Here is a 19,970-nt window from a genome sequence, read left to right as displayed (position 1 = left end):
CACTAAATGGGCAGTTTGGGGAAGAAGGGAGCATGTATCATCTGTTCATCATCTGTGTTCAGCGCCTCAATGGTATTAAATAACTCTATAGGTTACAATGAGTTGGCATGCCAGTACAGATTATAAGCTTGCCAACTACTCTTTGGCTTAAAGGGGGTATTCTTATCACTTTCTTTATGGACAAAATAATAAGGTCTGAGGAACCTAGTACCTTGTAGAGAATAGCTAGTGAGAGGGTGGGGAGCTATATCAATAGTTCTCATTGAATAGTCCTAAGGGTAGTGTGTTCTGCCCCTACAGAATGATCCAAACCAACCCCAATCTGTCTCCTCACCTCTAATTAAAAGTGGGAAACTGAGTTCTGGAAAGATAGAAGATACTACAACCTCATAAAGAGTATGTGGATATCTGAATCACTCAACTAATACTGCCCCCACTTCCATGTGACCAGTTTCTTTTAAAATGCCCAATAGGAGGCACTATTTTTACCTCCTCTGTGGAATGTAATCAAGGTCAAGATCTGTACCCATCAACTTATTCTTTTCTTTTCAGAAAGAGTACTAAACTCAAGAAGAAGTCTCAGAGCCTCAATGCTGTAGCTAACAGTATCAACCGGAACAAGTTCCCTTCATCTTGCATTTTGAGAACTTGGATATGATTTATAAGGGCCTATCTATGTTTGGCTCCAACCACAATCATAGGGCCCCTTTTATGTGTAAAAGGCTAGATTCTGCGATCCAGGACTTTAGTATTCCTTCATAGGAAGCAAATCTATTCTATGTGGAAGTTTGAGACCAGCAGGAAGGAACCTGGTGTTCCACCCACTTTACTGCTGCCTATGCCTAGATTAGAGACTCCAATATCCACAGGGTCCTCTGCCATCATACTCAGCCCTGTGCTCTCAGAACAGAACATTGGACAAAACAGAATCCCAGATGTCTTTTGTGCTTTCATCCAATGGCATAAATAGGCAAAAAGTGGATAGCATCTTTACTTCACTGTGGTGGTTCCATTTAGGCCTTCACAGTTTTCTGTCCAGCTTGTCAGAAAACCAGGCTACTTTAGAGCTCCATGGGGAAGTAGGGAATTAGAAATTGAAGTGACTCTGAGATCTCAAGGTTCAAAAGTTGGTGTCTTTGCCAGTAGTCGCTACTTCATATAGCTTGTAGGCCTGCTACAGGTGCAAGTGTGGCCCTAAGAGAGAGGATCCTTTGTGTGTGGGCTGCACTGATGAAACTCATGTTGATGCCTGAGAACAGCCTCCACCACTTATTGGGTTCTTAACTTGAGCTTAGGGACCTCAGTTTCCACAATGGTCAATCGGCCTTAAGAAGTGCTCTCTGCCTACATCAGATCTCTGAGTAAGACAGAGTTGTGGACTTGTCCTAAAGTACACAGGCTATGACTGGTCTTGACACCTCTTTAGCAACCAGAGCTTGGAATTGAATCAAAATTATTATTATTTTTCTATCAGAAAGGCAAGGGACAATATGTCCTTGGAGCTCAGTTTGGAATACAGAGGACCCCTAAGGGTGGCTATGGTTTCATTGGCAGCCCCGTTGCACAGAGGAGAGCTGGATTTATAGTGCAACTCTGAGCATTCTGGGTCAAGGCCTGCAGTGTGTATGTGCCTTGCTATTTTGGGGATCCTCCCCATGGAGCACGCAGCTGTTCGCTCTCTTTGCCTGCCCCCCTTCTCCTTCTTCTGCAGCAAGGGCCTTTTCCTGCTAGTGACACCCAACCAGGGAGGGAAGCCAAGCACAGGCTTTGCCTGCCAGGCTTGGCATCTAAGTCCTGGCTGGGTAGCCCAGCTGAGCAAATCAGTGACCTGCAAATCAGCTTGCTAGAAAGGGAAGATGTTCTGTAGGGAGCTCCATTTGGCAGCTGGCTTCCACAGGCATGTGGAATCTTGCTGCCTAAGTCTGAACTGATGCAAGCATACAATGGCTTTCTCTGAATTCCTACCTAGCCCCTCCCTGCAGATTCCATGATATTAGCTGCAAGGTAACAGGTGTCTGGAAATAGAACCACTCCAGGCATGAGAGGCAAAACTGTTGCCTTTCTCCAGAGCATGAGTGAATGGAGAGCCCACCAATGCTCAGACAGAACCAGATTTCTAGGGAATGTGCAGCCCTAGAGGCCATACCTTGGAGATGTGGGCCTATGGCACTTCAAAATGCAGGCAGGCCTGTGCAGATGTAGCCTCTTGCTTTCACTAAACACCCTCAGCCAAAGAACTTGACACCTGTCTTTTTAAGTAAAGATGTGGGTCAGAAGCTACCCTTGAGATACTGTGTTCACATTTCAGAGGGTACCTAGAGCACATGCTTCTCGCGTCTGGGCTACAGAGATTGATTTCTATAGTGAATATAGAAGATTGTACTACACTTTGTAGCCTGCCTGCCTGCCTGCCTGCCTGTCTGCTACTGCTTTCTCTCATCTCTCCCTTCCTTCTCACAGATGGCCATTCCAAAGATTTCAGTGTTAGAAAGGTGGGTATTAACCACAGGTCAGGAAACTTCACCACAGACATATAAGCCCAAGGCCCAGGCTTAGCAGCTCTGTCACTACTTGCCATCCTTTTAACCCTTTGTCCTTCAGTATAGGCTTGCCTTTGTCTGTCTCCTCCTAGTGCCACAGGCTTCATGGCCTCCCAACTCCTCAGGAAGAATTGTTTTCCCATGCCTTGCCTTCCCAAGGCTATTTTCTCCCTTCCTGCCCAGTGCCTCTAGACTTGCAACTGTTGATAAGCACCGTGTACGTTTCAGGTGCTCACTAACACTACTGGGCCAATTACTGCTCATACCTGTTTCTGAGTCATTCACAGAGGCCAGGGGCTTTAGGAGTATAGAGATGATGGGGAAACAATTCTAGCCTTCAGAATCATGTTGTAAGGGTGAAAAAAAATGCATAGCCAACAAAACAGCCTCCAGGTTGGTCAGAGCCACTGGGACAAGGTGACAGTGAAGCCTTGAAGGCCAGAGAGAGATGCTCTGTACAGAATACAAATTGTCCAACTGTGTACAGAGGCTGAGAGAGCAAGGCCCAAGGGAATCCAGGAGGGGATGCTGTTCCATCTTTTCATTGGAATCACAGAGTACTTGCCAAGAGTTATGCAATAAGTGTCATTAGTGCTAGTGAAGCACAGCATTTGGGACTGCTATATAATTTGCAAAGTTCATAAATGGTCACTCAACTCTCATTATGATTGATATAATAAAGCTTTTCTGCTCCCAAAAGGTTGCAGGCACATTGCCTCATGAATGAGAGGCCTACACCATATGGTGTCCTGTGTATAAGGAAGGGGCTCTGGAAATATGGCATTTCCCTGGGGAAAGAGTTCATGCTGTAGGTCAAAGCTTGGTAACCTGTGCACTGGGACTACATGTAGCCCACAGGCTGTCTTGGTAAATAAATTCCTGTTGGCCCCCAGCGGTGCCTAGCCTTGAGAATATGGTTTACCACAAAGTTGCAGTCACAAGGACAACATGGCTTCAAAACTTTCAGCTAGTCACTATATGGGCCTTTCAAGAAGTTTGCAACATATGACTCATGCCTCTGAGCACGTGGTTTATTTTTCTAGAGATCATCATTTTCCCTAATAGTAAGCACTACCTTCAATACCCATTTGAGGTAAAATCAGAGTGCCTCATGCCTGGCCATATGTTCACTCCCTCCCTTTGTCCTAGTTGATCCTAGACCCATGCTCTGGGTCCCATTTTTGCTTTTCCTTCCCATGACATTCATTTCCCCTCCCAGGAGCATTCAGAGAGAGAACTTTCACAAACATTGAGCTGATCTTTCCTCTCCTTCACCTTTCCCCACAATGGCTTCCCACTGCAAACAAAAAGAGCCCAAGCCCCTTCCCGTGGCCTGTGAGGCCCCTTGAGAGAGAGCTCATGGACATTTCCCAGCTCACTGTGTACCAGGTCCACTAGCTGCCTGCTAGTCCCTGAAAAAGGCCAAGATATTTTCCCCCAGGGCCTTCTAGCCTAATGCCCTCCTGCCTGGAGTACTGTGCCCTACAACTGTAACCTGTTTCCTGTATTTGACTTCACTTTAATGAGGAAGTAACCCTCCCCAGCACTCTGTCAAACCACCATATTTCCAATCTTCTGGAGACTTCTCTTGTTCTTATTGCTCATGTGGCTTGAGATCTACCCACTGAAATCCAGCTCCCTCACTCTGGTTCCTTTCTGAAAAACTTGTACTCACTCTGATGGGAGTGTCTGTTCTGGACCCCCAGTCATCCTGCCCTATGCTATTGGAAGCCTTTATCTCTATAGTGGAGAGGGAATCCAGTGCCCTTTCTTTAGCTGCCTCTTTTTCTGGAATAAGCTCCAGGTACTGACGTTCTCTATTGCTAGGATTGCCCATAAGACCCTCAGAAAAACTAAACATGTTCTTCCCTTTCCTCCTCCCTCAAGTCAAGCCTTTAAAATGGAGAGTAATTAACTTGGGCTATGTAAAATAGCTACAGGAAGTAGTTCCCAGACCACCTGCATTCAACCTTTGCTTCTTGAATACATGGCTTCACACAGCAAAGCGTATTACTCCAGCCTCTTGTTAATGACCATGTGGCATGTAAAGAACTTATGTTGCTCTGCCCTTACTTCTGCCCTTACAGCTGACATAAAATTATCTTATTGGCACTATACTGACAAACACAAATCTCCTGTGTTTCTTCCAGTAACTTAGCTCATTTTTTCCCAAAGAGTCAATGTTTAGATTTCTGTTTATAAGACATTCAGGAGCCAGGCATGGTGGCTTAGGCCTGTTAGCACTCAGGTAGGAGGCTGAAGCAAGAGGATCACCAAGAGTTCAAGTGTGAGCCTGGGTTACATAGTGAGTTTCAGGCCATCTAAAGCTATAAAGTGAGAACCAATGTAAACTCTTTCTCATCTCTGTCTCTGTCTTTCTCTCTCTCTCTCTCTCTCTCTCTCTCTCTCTCTCACACACACACACACACACACACACATACACACACCTCTCTGCGCCAGTCAGTGGGCACTCTTTAGCGTGGTACAAGACAGAAAGCGCTTACAAGATCACCATCCTGGGAGCGGTCACTGTCTGCAACACCACCCTCATCAACAGCATTCCTATCATCACCTGCCCCTGACTGCCTCATACCTGCCTCTGCCACCATCAGCTCTACCATCAGCTTCACAGACACCTCTGCTCCAATTAACAGCATTTGTCCTGCTGGAATTGACCCCACCATAACCACTGGACATTTATCCATCATCCTTGCCTTCCTCTTCTACCACATCCAATACTGATGCCATCATGATCATTGTCACCACCTCTATCAATTCTATCACTTCCATCATCTCCACTGAATCATTATCACCCTACTATTCTCTCTCTCTCCCTTTCTCTTGCCTCCTTTTCTGTTCTCTCTGATAGCACACACACACATAAACACACACACACACACACACACACACACACACACATACACACACACATACTTGTGGGGCTATGGGTCACCTTCCATTATATAACCACAGACATTCCCCACATAGTAAAATAAATACATGTTCTAAACTTATTATTTTCATATAACTTATTCTTGTTTATTGTGTCCTTTGGGGTTATGGAACAATAAGTTTGTGGTCAAAACTGAATTAGAATTCATAACAAGACTGCGTAATATCCTCAAATGCAGTCTTAAAAAATACTTTTAAATAAAGTAGCTTTCATTTCATAAAAGGGTACACTGAGGATTTTCTTTCAATGGCAAATTCCTGCTGCATTTTATTATGATTTGGTTTACAAAAGTTAGCCTTGCACACAGCTGTTCAGAAGCATAGCTAACAACTAAAGGAAGATTTCCCTTGAATGGCAAATGTTGCTGAGTAATCCATGTTAACAGCTATTTTAGGACCACCAAGAATGTGTTTGAATTTTTAAGATTGGAAAGAGAGATAATATTTATTCAGTATCTACACCAGCAAGGCACTCTGGTAATTTTATATTTATAAGTTTACAGAATCCTTAAATGTTTGTGTGGTAGACCTACTCTCCCATTTTGCAGGTAGGAAAACACACCGAAGTTTCTGGGCCTCTCTCCAGATCTCTTAGCACGATGCATTGTTGAATTCTAACTAAATGTAATATCTAGAAGTCTTTTTCACAAGGCCATCTATTTTCCTGTAAAGCTTTAATATTTAAAGAATATCTGACAGTTTAGACAGATGCACAGTAAAGCCCCCAAGGCCTCTAAAGCCAGAAAGTGATTGGGCCCAGGAACATCAGCAAATCCGTATGAGCCAAACTCCCTTTGAGTACAACCTGAAGAAGGAACTTCCTTCTCTGAGGCCATCACTATCTACTTTACCCTGTGATGTGTGATTTAGAAAACCCTGGAAGGATAGCAGTCCCTACAAGAAAGTCAAAACACTGTGACCGACACTGAGCCGCAGGTATTTAGTCTCTTGGTGTATAAAGCTGAAATGACCTGCCATTCCCTCAGCGACCCAGAATAAACTGAGCTTAGCTGAGGAAAACTGGCTTACTTCACAGGTGTTCACACATTCACCATCATGGATGACTGGGCTCTTGACTGGACTATACCCCAGAGCCTTGAATGTCACTCACTAACTGCATGACTTTATTAAGTCACTTGGCTGCTCTGAGACTCTTTTTTTTTTTTTTTTTCTGAGACTCTTTTACCCATGTGCAAAAAGTAATATCCTAAGCACAGACCTGCTTAGATGCTAAAATTGTTTTTGGAAGCCATGGACCTTGAACAGAGATTGAGATCTTCACAAAGGCCTGTCATTGTTAACATCAAGATTTGGTTATACTAAGCTAGAGAAGCCCAGCACCTTAAGGATCTGTATAGATCTTTTCTGTTGCTTTAGTGTTCATTTGTAAGTAACATAGATTCCTCAATATTCCAAAAGGTTTTGGTGCCTTGAACCACCAAAGGCAGGATCTGCCTATTCTTGGTCCATCCTACCTCCTGTTTCTCTTCCTCCTCTCCTCTCTGTCTCTGTGATATTAGTCTTTTTGTTTTGCTTTCTGTGTTTTCTGAGACACAGTCTCACTATCTTCTGACCTTGAACTTCTTATGTAGCCCAAGCTAGCGTATAATTTGTGAGACTCATGTTTCTGCTAAGATTACATTAAGTGTACTACCACATCAGGCTCAGATACACCAATTGCTTCTTGTGGCTGGGTTTACTCAGAAAACGTGCAAGAGATGTTTCTCAGGAGGTTAAGTAGAGGAGGAGTACATGGATCTGGGCCATAGTGCTTGACAAATGGAGATGTGGATGATGAGGCACAACCAACTTCTCTAGGACAAGGTCTTCAGAGGGGAAAATATGGTCCAGGGCTAGGATGAGAATGTCACATACATCCAAAGCAAATCACAGTAACACGTGAATTCTTTCATACCTTGCCATAAGAGTCTACGATTTTGCCAAACGTTTCCCAAATTACAGTTTTAGGTCAGAAAGGATACTGGGTCTTGAGAAAGCAGAGCCAGTATTCTGGTTTCTGAGTTTCCTTGGCCTTCTGCCTTTACTAGAAGTTATCACAGAATGCAGGGATCTCTGGATGCCTTTGCTTGGCCTCAAGATGGGAAATACAATGCCTGTATTTGCCTCTGATCCTTGCAGAAGCCACAGACAGTGCTAGAGACAGGGAGCTAGAGCAGATAGGTGTTTCTCTAAAGAAGATACAGAAGTCAGCCAATATAGTTCAGTGGGGCAGTGCTTCCATAGCATGTACGAAGACTATCACAATAAAAAGGCAGAGAGGTTTCTCTTGCTCAGTCTGGAAGCTGATACAGCCCTCCTTACAGTCCTTCCAAATAGCTGCAATGGTAGATGTTTCTAAGAGGACCTAGATTGTAAAACAATACTTTTGGGGTATTCAGAAAGCTAAGCACAGGATTGTCCTATGATAGAGCCATTCCATTTCCCCCAAACCAAAAGTGCACTTAAAATAAAATGTGTACTTAAGTGTTCACAGCAACATTGTTCAAAATCAGCAGGAGGATGAACAAGAGTAGTGTGAAATGCTGTCTTCTCAATATGACATGGCTGTGACACTCATAAGCTTACAGCAGCTGAGGTTTCTGTACAATATTAAGCCAGCCAACTCCAGTTTAGACAGGAAATGAAGTTAGGAGGAAGACTAATTTTAGGGGATATGTGGGAAGTTGGAGGTTGAAGTGAGAGGGTAGATATGATCATATTTCGTTGCATACATATATGGAATTCTCAAAGATAAGGAAAGATTAAAACTTCCCAAAAGACAGAAATGACCCAAATATTTACCATTCAGTGAATAAATAGAAACTAATGTACTGTATCCTTGCAATTCCATATTACTCACCCCTGAACAAATGAAGAATCAATGTATGTCATAACATGATGGACCTAGAAAACATGTTCAGACACAGAAGCCATACATAAAGGCTTTGTTTTGTGTACTTCCATTTCTATGAAACACTGATAATAACTAAGCCTAGAGAGACAGAAAGATGAGTGGTTGCCGCTCAAGTTAGATGAATCCTGAAGGAAGAGCCCCTGCTGTTGCGATCATCCTTTGAGGCCTGAGAGAGATAGAACTCAAGGAATTTTAATTCACAAACAATATAATTTAATACCCACAAGAGGGTCCAGCACATAGAGGCCTGCCCAATCATAACTTAAGAAGAGGGGTGCCTCCATGTTCACCCAGTCACAGCCCAAGTCTTGGAGCTACCCTGCATGGTCCATTGTTTCTCCATAGCTACCCTAACTTAAGACAACCTGGCACTTGATGTTTTGATAGTGGCTGTCAGGTTGATAATGGATCTGTACTGCTTCAGCCTGGCTCTGACAGGTGTCAAAGTGTTTGAAATGCACTAGGAAACTCCCTAAAACCCTACTCAGACTACAAAGTGTCAGTCCAGGGGATTCCTCACCTAATCTCATTCCCAGTCTTACTAGCAGTATTAATAAAGTGTCCATCATTTCCTTAGAGACTATGTATCAGGACACCACACCAATAAGGTGGTACTCTTGAAAAGAAATCTGGTAGACTAGGAGAAAGGGAAAGGGAGACATCTCATACCACCCATCCTACATACACCCATCAGCCAAGTGGGAAGCCTCAGAAGAGGCTTTGTGATATAAAGGTAGGGACAGTTTGCTTGACTAGTCTATGAGTGATGTTCCAGGGGAAGGTGTGGAAAGATGGAGGCAGAGTCTGTCACAGCTCAAGGCAGCACAGAGACATTTAAGCACAATGATGGAATTTGACAACTTACCAGCCTAAGTCTTCTGGCTTGAAATATGTCTAAGAACGTCTTCCACAGATTAAGTGCCTTCTGTCATTTGTCAGTACTGCCCAGGTACATGTTAACTTCATCTTTTGATGCCTCTTTGAAGTACCAAAGCAAAAGGGACATCTTGGTTTCTTGGCTATGCAACCTGACTGCACCACAGTCGCATACTCACCTTATGCAATGGTTGAACAGTCAAAAGGATCCACACAATTCATAACATTCAGCTGAGTCCTGTGATGAAGCACTGTAGAATGGAGGGCACCACAGCAACTAGAGGGGGCTTTTTTGGAAAACACATGTGGAATCACTGTATATAAGCATCTCCCTGCTGCATTGGCCTAGACCGTGTCTGAAGACCACCTGCCTAATTATCTGACCCTAATATTTAAAAAGGAAAATGTCCTGTCCATAAGGTTGGAAGTAGGATCCTATGTTTGCATCTAGTGCTGAGCATGCAGTCTCTGTTGAAGCAGGGAAAGGCAAGGGCAGTAATGAATACCTACCTTTATGTCAAGATTTTTGCTCTAGACCTCCTAGCAACAGATTGTGGTCCTTTCTTAGCACTCAAGGTCACTTGCCTATCCTAACCACCCATGATTCTCTAAAGCTGCTTGTCTTGCAAGCCTGAAAGAGCTGGCAATCTTGTTTGAAAACTTCAGCTTCAGTTTATGGGAACTTTTTTTTTTCAAAACCAACATGCAAATGATACATGCATAGAAATAAATAGTATAAGTGTGGATTTTTACCTGTACCTCTGAATTTATCTAAGTCTTTAATTTCTCCCTTCCTGTAAGCCCTGTCTGGTATGCACAGATGTGCACCTAGATATACACAAAACAATGGATTGCCATACTTCAACTTACCCAATGTTCAGTGAAAGCAGAAGCTATGAAACTGAAGCAGGGCCTTCCCCAGGAAATACAGCTGCTTTTACTTGTCCTTGATGTCTTTGATGGGTTTGCTCACAGTTCAGCCAAGGCATTCTGACTGTTGAAAGCTTTTTACTACTGAGTCCCAAACACAGAGCTGTATAGCCTCCTAACAAAGAGTGGTCTCACTGAAAAGCAAAAGCTCAGAAGAGCCTATGGCTGCCCCTTTTACTAAAATGGCAGCCAAGTTGGGGAACACCCAGGAGACATTCCTGAAGGCTGCCAAAGGGAAACTGCTTCCTCATTAGATATCAACTGTTCACTGCTATGAGCATCAGCAACTACCTGACTGTGAACTTAACATAACAAATCAGATCCAAGCAGTACAAAAGGCCCCTTGATGCCCCAAGGATGTAGCCTGTGATCTGTTTTGTTAATGAATACCCAGACAGAAGTGAGTAGGGATCACTTGTATGGATGCGCTTGATGGGTGCAAACAGATTCTTACTTACGTTACCATTGGAGACCAGGCATAATTAATGCCTACCTTCACAAACTCTTGCAGCCTTATCCCCAATAGTTTCATGCCAGACCAACATATAAAAGCTCTAGGAGCCCTGCCAATGAATTTCAGATTCTCACCTGGCCATAATTCCAGCCTTAAAGTTCCATCTCCTCTCCCATCAACCTCATCCCACCACCATCTGCCTTCCTGCTTGCTTGTATGTATGTGTACACACACACACACACACACACACACACACACACACCACAAATATTTCATTATTGTTAAAACTATTGTGTATTTTATGCCATCATGAAATATCATGTAGGACCCAGCTATTGCTAACCTGGGTTCCCTACAAGAACACAGTTATGTGGATCTATACTATATGAATACCTGTTAATTCATGTCAGACATTTTAAATTTTAGATTATCGGATTTCTTTGGATTCTTTGACAGAACACAAAAAAGACCAAAAAGCAATTTGGAACTTGAGGGACTTGTTTGTGGGTCGCCCCATAAGTGACTAAAGGAGCTGCCAAGTTCACTATGTGCCACAACACTTGGGTTGATCTGTCTATTGGTTCATTCAGCTGCTATTTACTATTTATTTACTTTATTTGCTGTGGGCCAAACACTCAGTGAACTGCTCCCTGAATAGCTTGAGAACCCTTGGGCTTCAGAACATCAACCAGACTCCTGGATATGAAACTGGGCATGGAAAACTGGCTAGGTTTCTTCTTCTACCCAACCATTCCTGCCCAACTTGTAGTATCCAGTCCTCAAATGAATTTGACAAATGAGTCTACTTCCCTTATTTGCATCATGAGCATCTCAGAAAAGTCAAGGATGTGTGCAAGTCCTCTTACTCAAAGGGTAGGTCCTTCTATGAAGATGCTGCAGTACTCTACTGTTAGGATGGATTAAGGTAGACAGAGGGGCAACCAGGTTCTCAGTGGAGGCACCCTTCAACTGGCCTTGACACAGTGTGATAAGCAATACAAGGCAAGCCCTGCCTGCTTCCTGAGGCATAGCCATTGTTATTGGAAGATATTGAATTTCCAGGGCCTTTCCACATCTGCATTGGGAATGTCACAACCCTTGAGGCCCTACATGCATCATATAGTCTGCCTATTTCAGTCAAGAGAGCAGCAACAGGGCCTAAGAATTCTTTCTCATCACTTCTCACATAGTAAAATTGTCCTTGCCATGTACACTACATCTACCTCCTGGACCAATACCATGCAGCCTCTGTTCACCACCTGGGCACTACCCTGGATTAAATTTACATAATTCATTTTTTTATGAGAGGATATGACAATTTGAATAGTTCTAAGTGGTTCTCATATGCAGGAAAGCCTGAGGCACACAACTCTGGGGGGTTTACTTTGATGTTCATTTGGCCATGAAAACCATGACCTTAGCCTGCTGGCAGACTAGGGGCTGCCAGAATCGGCATCCTATCAGTATTCTCATTTGAATACCTCCACCTCCTCCCCCTTTACCTACTGATAGATAACTCTTGGTTATTAACTCTTGGTTATTGACTGAATCTTGGATAAGAATATGAAACAGGAAAACAAAGTGTAGCTTTGCTCCTAAAGACTGCATTTATATACACTTGGCAGCTCTCCCCAGGGTGCTGATCCAACAGTGCGACTTCTTCCTGTTGTTTGATATCTTCCTAACCCAAGGATACATCTGCACAGAGGAATTCCTTACTTAAATAACTTTATACTTGGGCTTTTCATTTATTGCAAATTTTCCTCACTAAAAACAAACAATACAAAAATTCAGAGACTAGAAAAGGAATCACCAGTCATTCCTCAGAGGTGATCGCTCTAAAAAATTAAGTATTTGTTCATCTTAGTTATTTTTGTATGTACATAAGCAGTACTTATGTATGCATGTGGAGAAACAGTGTGGATGTAAACTAAAGGGAATAATGACTACAGTGACTATTCTAAGCGTGAACTTTGCCCTAAACATGTATCTCAGTCAGCACCTTTGCATTTCCATTTCTTCAGCACTGTTGGTTTGTATTTCATCAATATACCCTGATTCATTTAAGCAAGACAGCGAAACAACCTGGAAGGTCAATATTTATTTCATGGTTTATCTTCTTGAAAACTGGGCTATCTGTAGCTAGGTAAAAATTGAAATTGTTCAGCTAGTTCTAGTTGGCACTTGAGTGCCTGCCTTGGCAGGAAGTTCATTTAGTGACTTCAGCATAGTCCCTGAACTCTCCTTTAAGTGCATAAAGAATACCCTTTGTGTGACTTTCAGTCTTGTTTAGTATACAGACAGCATATTGCTTTATTTGAAATGTAACAGGACTGTTTAAATGAGACAGAGCAACAAAGAAACAAAAACCATGCTTCCAAAAATAGACTATATTTTTTTTATGATTTTTGACAAGTACAAGTCTAAACTGAGAGGCCTGTTTTATCTGTGAGCTTCCTAGCATTAACTTTAATGTCAAACCTTTCATTAAATTTGTATTCATTCATATTCTCTCTCTCTCTCTCTCTCTCTCTCTCTCTCTCTCTCTCTTCTTTTTCTCATAAATGCAGGGGACAAGTAAGAGAAGACAGGAAGGAGACAGTTTCCACTTTGCAGGCATGGCTGATGGGGGCTACCCTAATAAAATCAAGAGACCTTGCCTTGAAGATGTCACTCTCTCTACAGGCCAAGGTGCCCACCCTCCTTCTCTCTCTACAGAGCTCCAAATGTCCATGTTAACCATGAATCCCAGCTCTGCAGATCTGGGGGTGGCTGGACAGTCATTACTCCTTGAGAATACTCTTCTGGACAATAATGCTGTAAATAGCAGTGTGATGGCCTCACCATTCGGGGTGTCGTCAACTGCAGACACAGGGCTGAAAGGACATGCTGTTCCTTACTACGAGAAAAACAGCAGTATGCCAGCCCTAGACCAAGAGCTTCAAGATCTACTGGATGAATTAACCAAAATTCAAGAGCCATCTTCAAGTGATCTTGACCTTGAGAAGATTCTTGGGAGCAAGCCCGAAGAGCCTCTGGTTTTACAGCACCCCCAGGCTCCCCTTGGGCCCCCTGCCAAGCTTCCAGTTCAGATGCCACATATGGAAAGCCTTGGACCTAGCAAGGAGTTTGCATCTAGCTGCAGTCAAGTCACTGGCACGTCACTACCAGTCCTGCCCTCCTCCACAGGGATCAACTATTCCATTCCTTCCACCAGTAAGCAGATAGTCTCATCCAGTTCTTCAACGGTACAGGCTCAGGTCAAAAACCAGGTCCAGAACATGCTCCCTGTCACTCTGCCTCCATTATCTGTGCCTCAGTGGCATCATGCCCATCAGCTGAAAGCTCTTGCAGCCAGCAAGCAGGGATCAGCTACAAAACAACAAGGTTCCAGCCGCAGCTGGTCCAGTCTGCCTCATCCAGGTGTCTCTCCACCTTACCTCCCAGTGCCCTCACCTCATCCTCCACCACCATTCAGCCCACAGAACTTCACAGCATCCTGCATGTCATCCAATAGCTTGTCTGGCAGTGCTGTGCAAAACTCGCCCAATGCCTTACTCTCTAGCATGGCTCCCAGCAGCAATGCTGCCCTTAGGCCCACCTTGCCCTATGCTCCAGCGAAGCTCCCAGGTCTGCCTCTCAATCAGCAGCCACAATTCAGCCCCCAGAGCTCCATTCTTGCCAATCTGGTATCCTCTACTGTCAAAAGCCCTCAAGGACACCTGATATCTGCTCTGCCAACCAGCACCCCAGGGCCATCCCCACCCTACCGCCCTGAGAATCTCTCAAGTCCCGGCTTGCCGCAGCAGTCCTTCACTCCACAATACTCTCTGATCAGGAGCCTCACTCCCACCAGCAATCTGCTAAGCCAGCAGCAACATCAGCAACAACAGCAGGCAAATTCCATCTTTAAGCCTATGACCTGCAGCCAGCAACCGAAAACCCTGAGTATGATTATGCAGCAGGGCCTAACAAGTTCCAGTCCAGAAGCACCTGAGCCCTTTACCTTCAGCAACACCAAGCCCTTGTCACACTTTGTTTCTGAGCCAAACCCCCAGAAGATGGCCTCCATGTCTGCCCCCTCCAGGCAGCCATCTCTGTTCCACTACCTGCCTCAGGCAACACCAGCACATGCTCCTTCTGCCACTGCCTCCTCCACTGCCACTGCCACTTTGCAGCTCCAGCATCAGCAGCATCAGCAGCATCAGCAGCATCAGCAGCAGCAGCAGCATCAGCAGCAGCAGCAGCAGCAGCAGCAACAGCAGCAGCAGCAGCAGCAGCAACAACAACAACAACAACAACCTGACCAGTCTTCATTCCTTCTGCAGCAGATAATGCAGCAGCCCCAGCGCTTTCAGCGCATGGTGGCCTCTGATTCCATGCCTGCTCTGCCTGGACAGGTAAGGCCACCTCCTGTCTGGTGGTGCTTCATTGGGAAGTAATTATGTGATATGTTTTATAAACCTGGCTTTGGCCAGAAAATCCAGGCTATTAGCCTCACCAAGGCCACTTGACCCTGGAAAACCTTATGTAAGTCAGCTAGTTGCACATACAGTGTTCATGAGGCCAAAATTAAAGTTCGAGAGAGGGATTGATCAGCTCATCTCCTGAGAGGAAAGCTTCACCCATAATCTGTGCCCAAGGGAAGGAGTCAGACTTCTACAGATGTATGTACTATTTCCCTTGGACTGAGCCAGCCACACACCTAGATACAAATGCTTCCAAGGATGTAAGGAAATCACTTTGAAGCATTTGGTTCTTGTCCCTGCTGGTATTATACTGAGCCTTCTAGAAATGCCCCAGCAACTTCCTGCTGAGCACTCTCAGTATGTTTTTAATCACCATGCTAGATAGTGAGGCAGGTCTTAAAAGGAAAAAAAAAAAAAAAAAGACAGACACCTCTAAAGTAGTTACTGTCATCATCACCATTTTACAAAAGAAGAAACGGAGGCTCAGAAAGTTGGCATGTCTTGCCCAGAGACACACAGTTAGCAAGCCCAGAGCAGGAGATTAAAGCCAGAAAGTCTTACTCCAAAATCTTTCTCTTCTTGAAACTACTTTTGTCTCACATTCCCTCAACACCTACAGTCTTTTGAATCATTAAACACAATTGGTTTTCCTTAGTGGTGTCTATCATAGTTTCCACTTTTCTTTGCTCTGATCCTTACCTGTATTAATTATCTATCACTATGTAACAAATTACATCCAAGTATCAACTCTAAGCCACATGCATATTATTGGCTCACAGGTTCTGTGGGTCAGGAATCGTGGATTAACTGGTTCTTCTGAACGGAGTCTCTCAGAAAGTCACTATCATCTTCAAGTTCCATGGAGAAGGAGCTTCTTCCATGCTCACTAATGGCATTATTCATAGGAAGAGGCTCTTTGTAGGGGCCCCATACACTGTTTATTAGCCAGAGGCTTCACCATCAAGAATCAAGCAACATGGCAGCTGGATTCATTCAAGTGGGTGAGAGACATGCCAGCTAGGGGCAAGGGTGGAGGCAGGGATTGGGAAGAGTCCCAGAAAGCTTTAAGATAGAGTTTGTTATCATCCAGATGTCAGCCATAGGGAATTTCAGGAAAGTGTGGCTACCAGGAAGCAGGGCTCAAAGTCTTCCTGTAGAATACTGTAGTCATGGTGCTTCTTTCCATTCACTGGTCTTTCATATGAGCTGATACGGTTGACCCTTAACAATTGTCCCAGTAAACTGTCCTTTACTCTAAGAAGTGCCTTGCTAGAATGGTGTCCTGATGTTTCCCACTTGTTCAGATGTTCCCAGAGAGCCATATCCTGACTCCACATACTTCTTCAGACACAGAACCTGTGAAGCTCTGCCTTCTACTTCAGTCCATAAGTGGAAGTACTTAGAGTTCTTGGCCTTTGTCCCTGCTGGTTCCCATACCTGACTTTCTCCTCCATTTCTCTCCTAACTTCTGCAACTTTTTCAAGCTCACCTTGTCCTTTCAGGAAGCATTGTCCTGAGTAACCTGGTGCTTCCACTTTCTGCTAGGCCACTCTGTTCTGAAGAGAAGTCAAAGAGCAGATGTTCGTACAGTGTTTGGGCAGAGAAGCACATTTCAGGAAGTGGCCTTCTCTTCAAAGGTGTACATGACAGCTTCCTAGAAATAGACTCTTCACTCAAATCTTGTGGAACCTAACAAAGTACAGTGCCTGATGCCATAGAATTGGCTATCTGATGGGTGCATGCAGCAGAGAGAACTCCTGAATGGGTGGCTGGTGGCTAGGGTGAATGGCATGAAGCCAGACCCAACAGGCAGGACAGGGAAACCACTTGGGGGCTTGAGCCCTTGTCTGAGGCTCAGGAGCACTGTGGTTTGATGTCATTATAGGGCTGTTGCCATCGCTGTGCGTGGACTACTGCGGCTCTCTGGCTGGAGCACCAGCATCAGCAGTGGAACTCTCTCACTAGCACTCATGGACATGTGCCACCATCTAACCTTGTGAGCCACTTTGATTTTTTTCTTATCTTCAATGGGATGTGTTTGTAGTCTAACTGTGTTGCCACAGTGCCAGTCTTAGGGGGTAAATGCTTAATGATTGAGGTCATGAAGATTACTAAGGTGATATTGAAGAAAATGTTTAGGAGAAAGACTTAGCAACCATACCCTCCAAAGATTAGTAGTTCAGAAAAGGCTCCAAAGTCCCCTCACAGAGAGGCTAGCCTCCCCATTGGTACAGCAGCATTCCACTTTGAGTTGTCTTCCCAGCTACATATAGTCCCATAGGCAGGGCATGGTATTTTTCACTCACCTGTCTCTTCTCTTAATCCTCAGAGGTAGGGGATTTTATCATTTCTGGTTAGTATTAGAAAGAGGACAGAGAAATCACCAGCGTGGCCCACAGTCACACAGCAAATCAGACAGCCAAGCATCTGGCTCCAAAGCCTGTGCTCACATACCCAGGAATAAGACACTGCCTCCATAATGTTCTGCTCCTACCTCCCCTTCTTTCCCATTTCCTGGGGAAATAATAGTTGATTGAGGATTAAATGAGATACAACAACTAAAGCTCTTAGAATAAAACCAAGCAAAAATGGATTTCTGTCACTAAGTATTGGACATGTGCCCTCAAATCTATCCTCTGAGGTTTTAAGACATGCTTCTCCAAAGCAAGAGATAGTCAGAATAGAATGGGGACAGCTCTCTCTCCAGCCCTGTCTCTACCATGATGGTGCCAGGAGTTATGTGCCTTGTGTACCTTGTGGATTTTTTTTATTCTGAGGCTCAGTGGAAATGGCAAAGAGTCATGTTTACCTTGTAAGTACCCCATTTCAACTTCTTGAGAATATGTATGCTCCTGCTCCAGCCCTCCTCAGTACTCTGTTCACACAACATTCTTCCAGCCATTCTGAATCAACAGCTCCCCCTTTCTCAGCTTCTCTCCCACAAACTGTAAGGCCTTGAAACAACTTGGTCAGTCTACCTGAAGAGACAAGAAAGAAAGAGGCTAGTGTTTGAAGCAAAATTTGATATCCTTGTGGAAGAAAAGATGGAAACCTCAAAGGTGGGAAGCGCATGATTCTCACCTTAGCAGCAGGGAAACAAACTGCACAGCCAGGCTGAATCTGTAGAAGCAATGATCACCTGATGACATGGCATTCATTAGCCTGTGGCCTTCCCCCTGTATGGTTGTGGTTATTGTGGGAATACTGGAGATGTATGTGAATCTGGAACTCACTTTTTTTTAAGGAATATTTTCTTTTAATGTCAGATGAAAATCAAACAGGTAAGGAAGTAGAAATGCACACTCTAGCTGTTTATAGGGCTCATTGTGTTTCTTAACTTGGGAGATTTCCCTTTACCAGCAGAATAAATAAATTTATATAGACTACCTGTTCCATCTAAGCTACAAGGCAAATGTCATCTCTCCTCAGGAAATCAATTCAGTATGGCAATGCAGTGAGGGCACTGGGTGCACACAAAGTTGAGGTTTCAATCTAAAGAAGTTGTTGATGTGAGCCAGGGCCAGAAGCAAAGTTTTCTAAACCCTCTGAGCCTCAGGCAAAACTACAGAAAGGAGCAGCCCCTATGCCAAAGAGAGCTGAGGAAGAAAAGAGAGACTCTAATAGTGAACACTCGGGACATGAGAAGTGCAATATGGTAGAAATACCAAATATGTCATAACCCTCTCCAGTGGAGAAATGTGAAAATTTGAGTACAGGTAAAAATTTGTTCCCAAATAAAAACTGGACCCAAATTCACAATAGGAAGTTATCCTTTAGAGCTACTTTGACTTCAAATTACAATAAAAGGCAAGGACATGAAATTCTTACTTCTTAGGTGAGGGATTCCCCTGAAAAAAAAAAAAAAAAACACCTTAATTTTCCCATCTTGCCCTTACCCTTACCATATATTAATTCTACAAAATAATAGATGTCATTGTGACATGTTCATACCTGGACATAACATATTTTGATCATATTCACCTACCTCCATGATCTTCACTTAGTTCACCTCCAATACCACTGATGCCTTCCTTTTTCTTAATAATTCTTATACTTTCATGACTGCTTTAAGCTCCTGCATCTGAGAAAAAAAAAAAACAAAAACAAAAACAAAAACGTTGTAATGGTTGTATTTTGGAGTCTTTCACATACCCCTTAACACTGGGGATTACATCACCAGTTACAACTGTTTTCGGGCAAATGGACTTAGTTCATTCTTTCTCACAACTGAAAAATATTCCACTGTTCTTAACACCCTTTTGTTTATCCATTCATATGTTGTTGATCACCTAAGCTAATTCCATATCTTGGTTATTGTGAATAGTGTCATGATAAAAACAAGCATACAGGTATGTCTGTTGCATATTGACTTTAATACTTCAGGGTATAAGCCAGAAATAATATGGCAAAATTACATAGAAATTTTAGGTTTTACTAATGTTTCTGTGGTACTGGGGATTGGACCGAGGGACTCACACGTGTTAAGCAAGTGCTTCACCAGCCTGGAAAGACCTGCTTTTAATTTATAGAGGAACAATTATAATTCTCTAGTGGCTATACTAATTTGCAATCCTACATACAAAATATAACAGTATATCTGTCCCCCGTCTTCACTAACACTTATTTTTTTGTTTATTTGTTTGTTTTCCTGATGACTACAATTCTGACTGAATACAATTCTCAGCGTAGTTTTGATTTGCATTTCCCTGATGGCTAAGCAGACGAAACATCTTTGCATGTATTCATTGGCTATTTGTATCTCATTTGAAAATTGTTCAAATTTGCCTATTATTGATTAGATTATTTCCTCTTTTGTTTAGTTTTTTCACGTATTT

At 43.5% G+C, this 19,970-nt stretch overlaps 1 protein-coding gene across 6 annotated transcripts in view; it reads left to right on the top strand.

Annotated features, from left to right (window-relative positions):
* The window catches only part of Mamld1 (mastermind like domain containing 1), a 128,258-nt gene that overhangs the window by 74,408 nt on the left and 33,880 nt on the right, over positions 1 to 19,970 (top strand). For 4 of the 6 annotated variants that reach the window (XM_060376781.1, XM_060376779.1, XM_060376780.1 and 1 more), the window contains one exon: positions 13,237 to 15,066. In XM_060376781.1, the coding sequence (XP_060232764.1) occupies positions 13,237 to 15,066 (1,830 nt within the window). Of the gene's footprint in view, positions 1 to 13,236; positions 15,067 to 17,020; positions 17,132 to 19,970 lie in introns of all 6 variants that reach the window. The other 2 variants (XM_060376782.1, XM_021654555.2) reach the window with 1 other exon arrangement.

This window comes from Meriones unguiculatus (genome assembly GCF_030254825.1).
Source record: "Meriones unguiculatus strain TT.TT164.6M chromosome X unlocalized genomic scaffold, Bangor_MerUng_6.1 ChrX_unordered_Scaffold_30, whole genome shotgun sequence".
NCBI lineage: Eukaryota > Metazoa > Chordata > Mammalia > Rodentia > Muridae > Meriones > Meriones unguiculatus.
The sequence above is the reverse complement of the archived record's forward strand: the minus strand, read 5'-3'. Positions and strand labels throughout refer to the sequence as shown.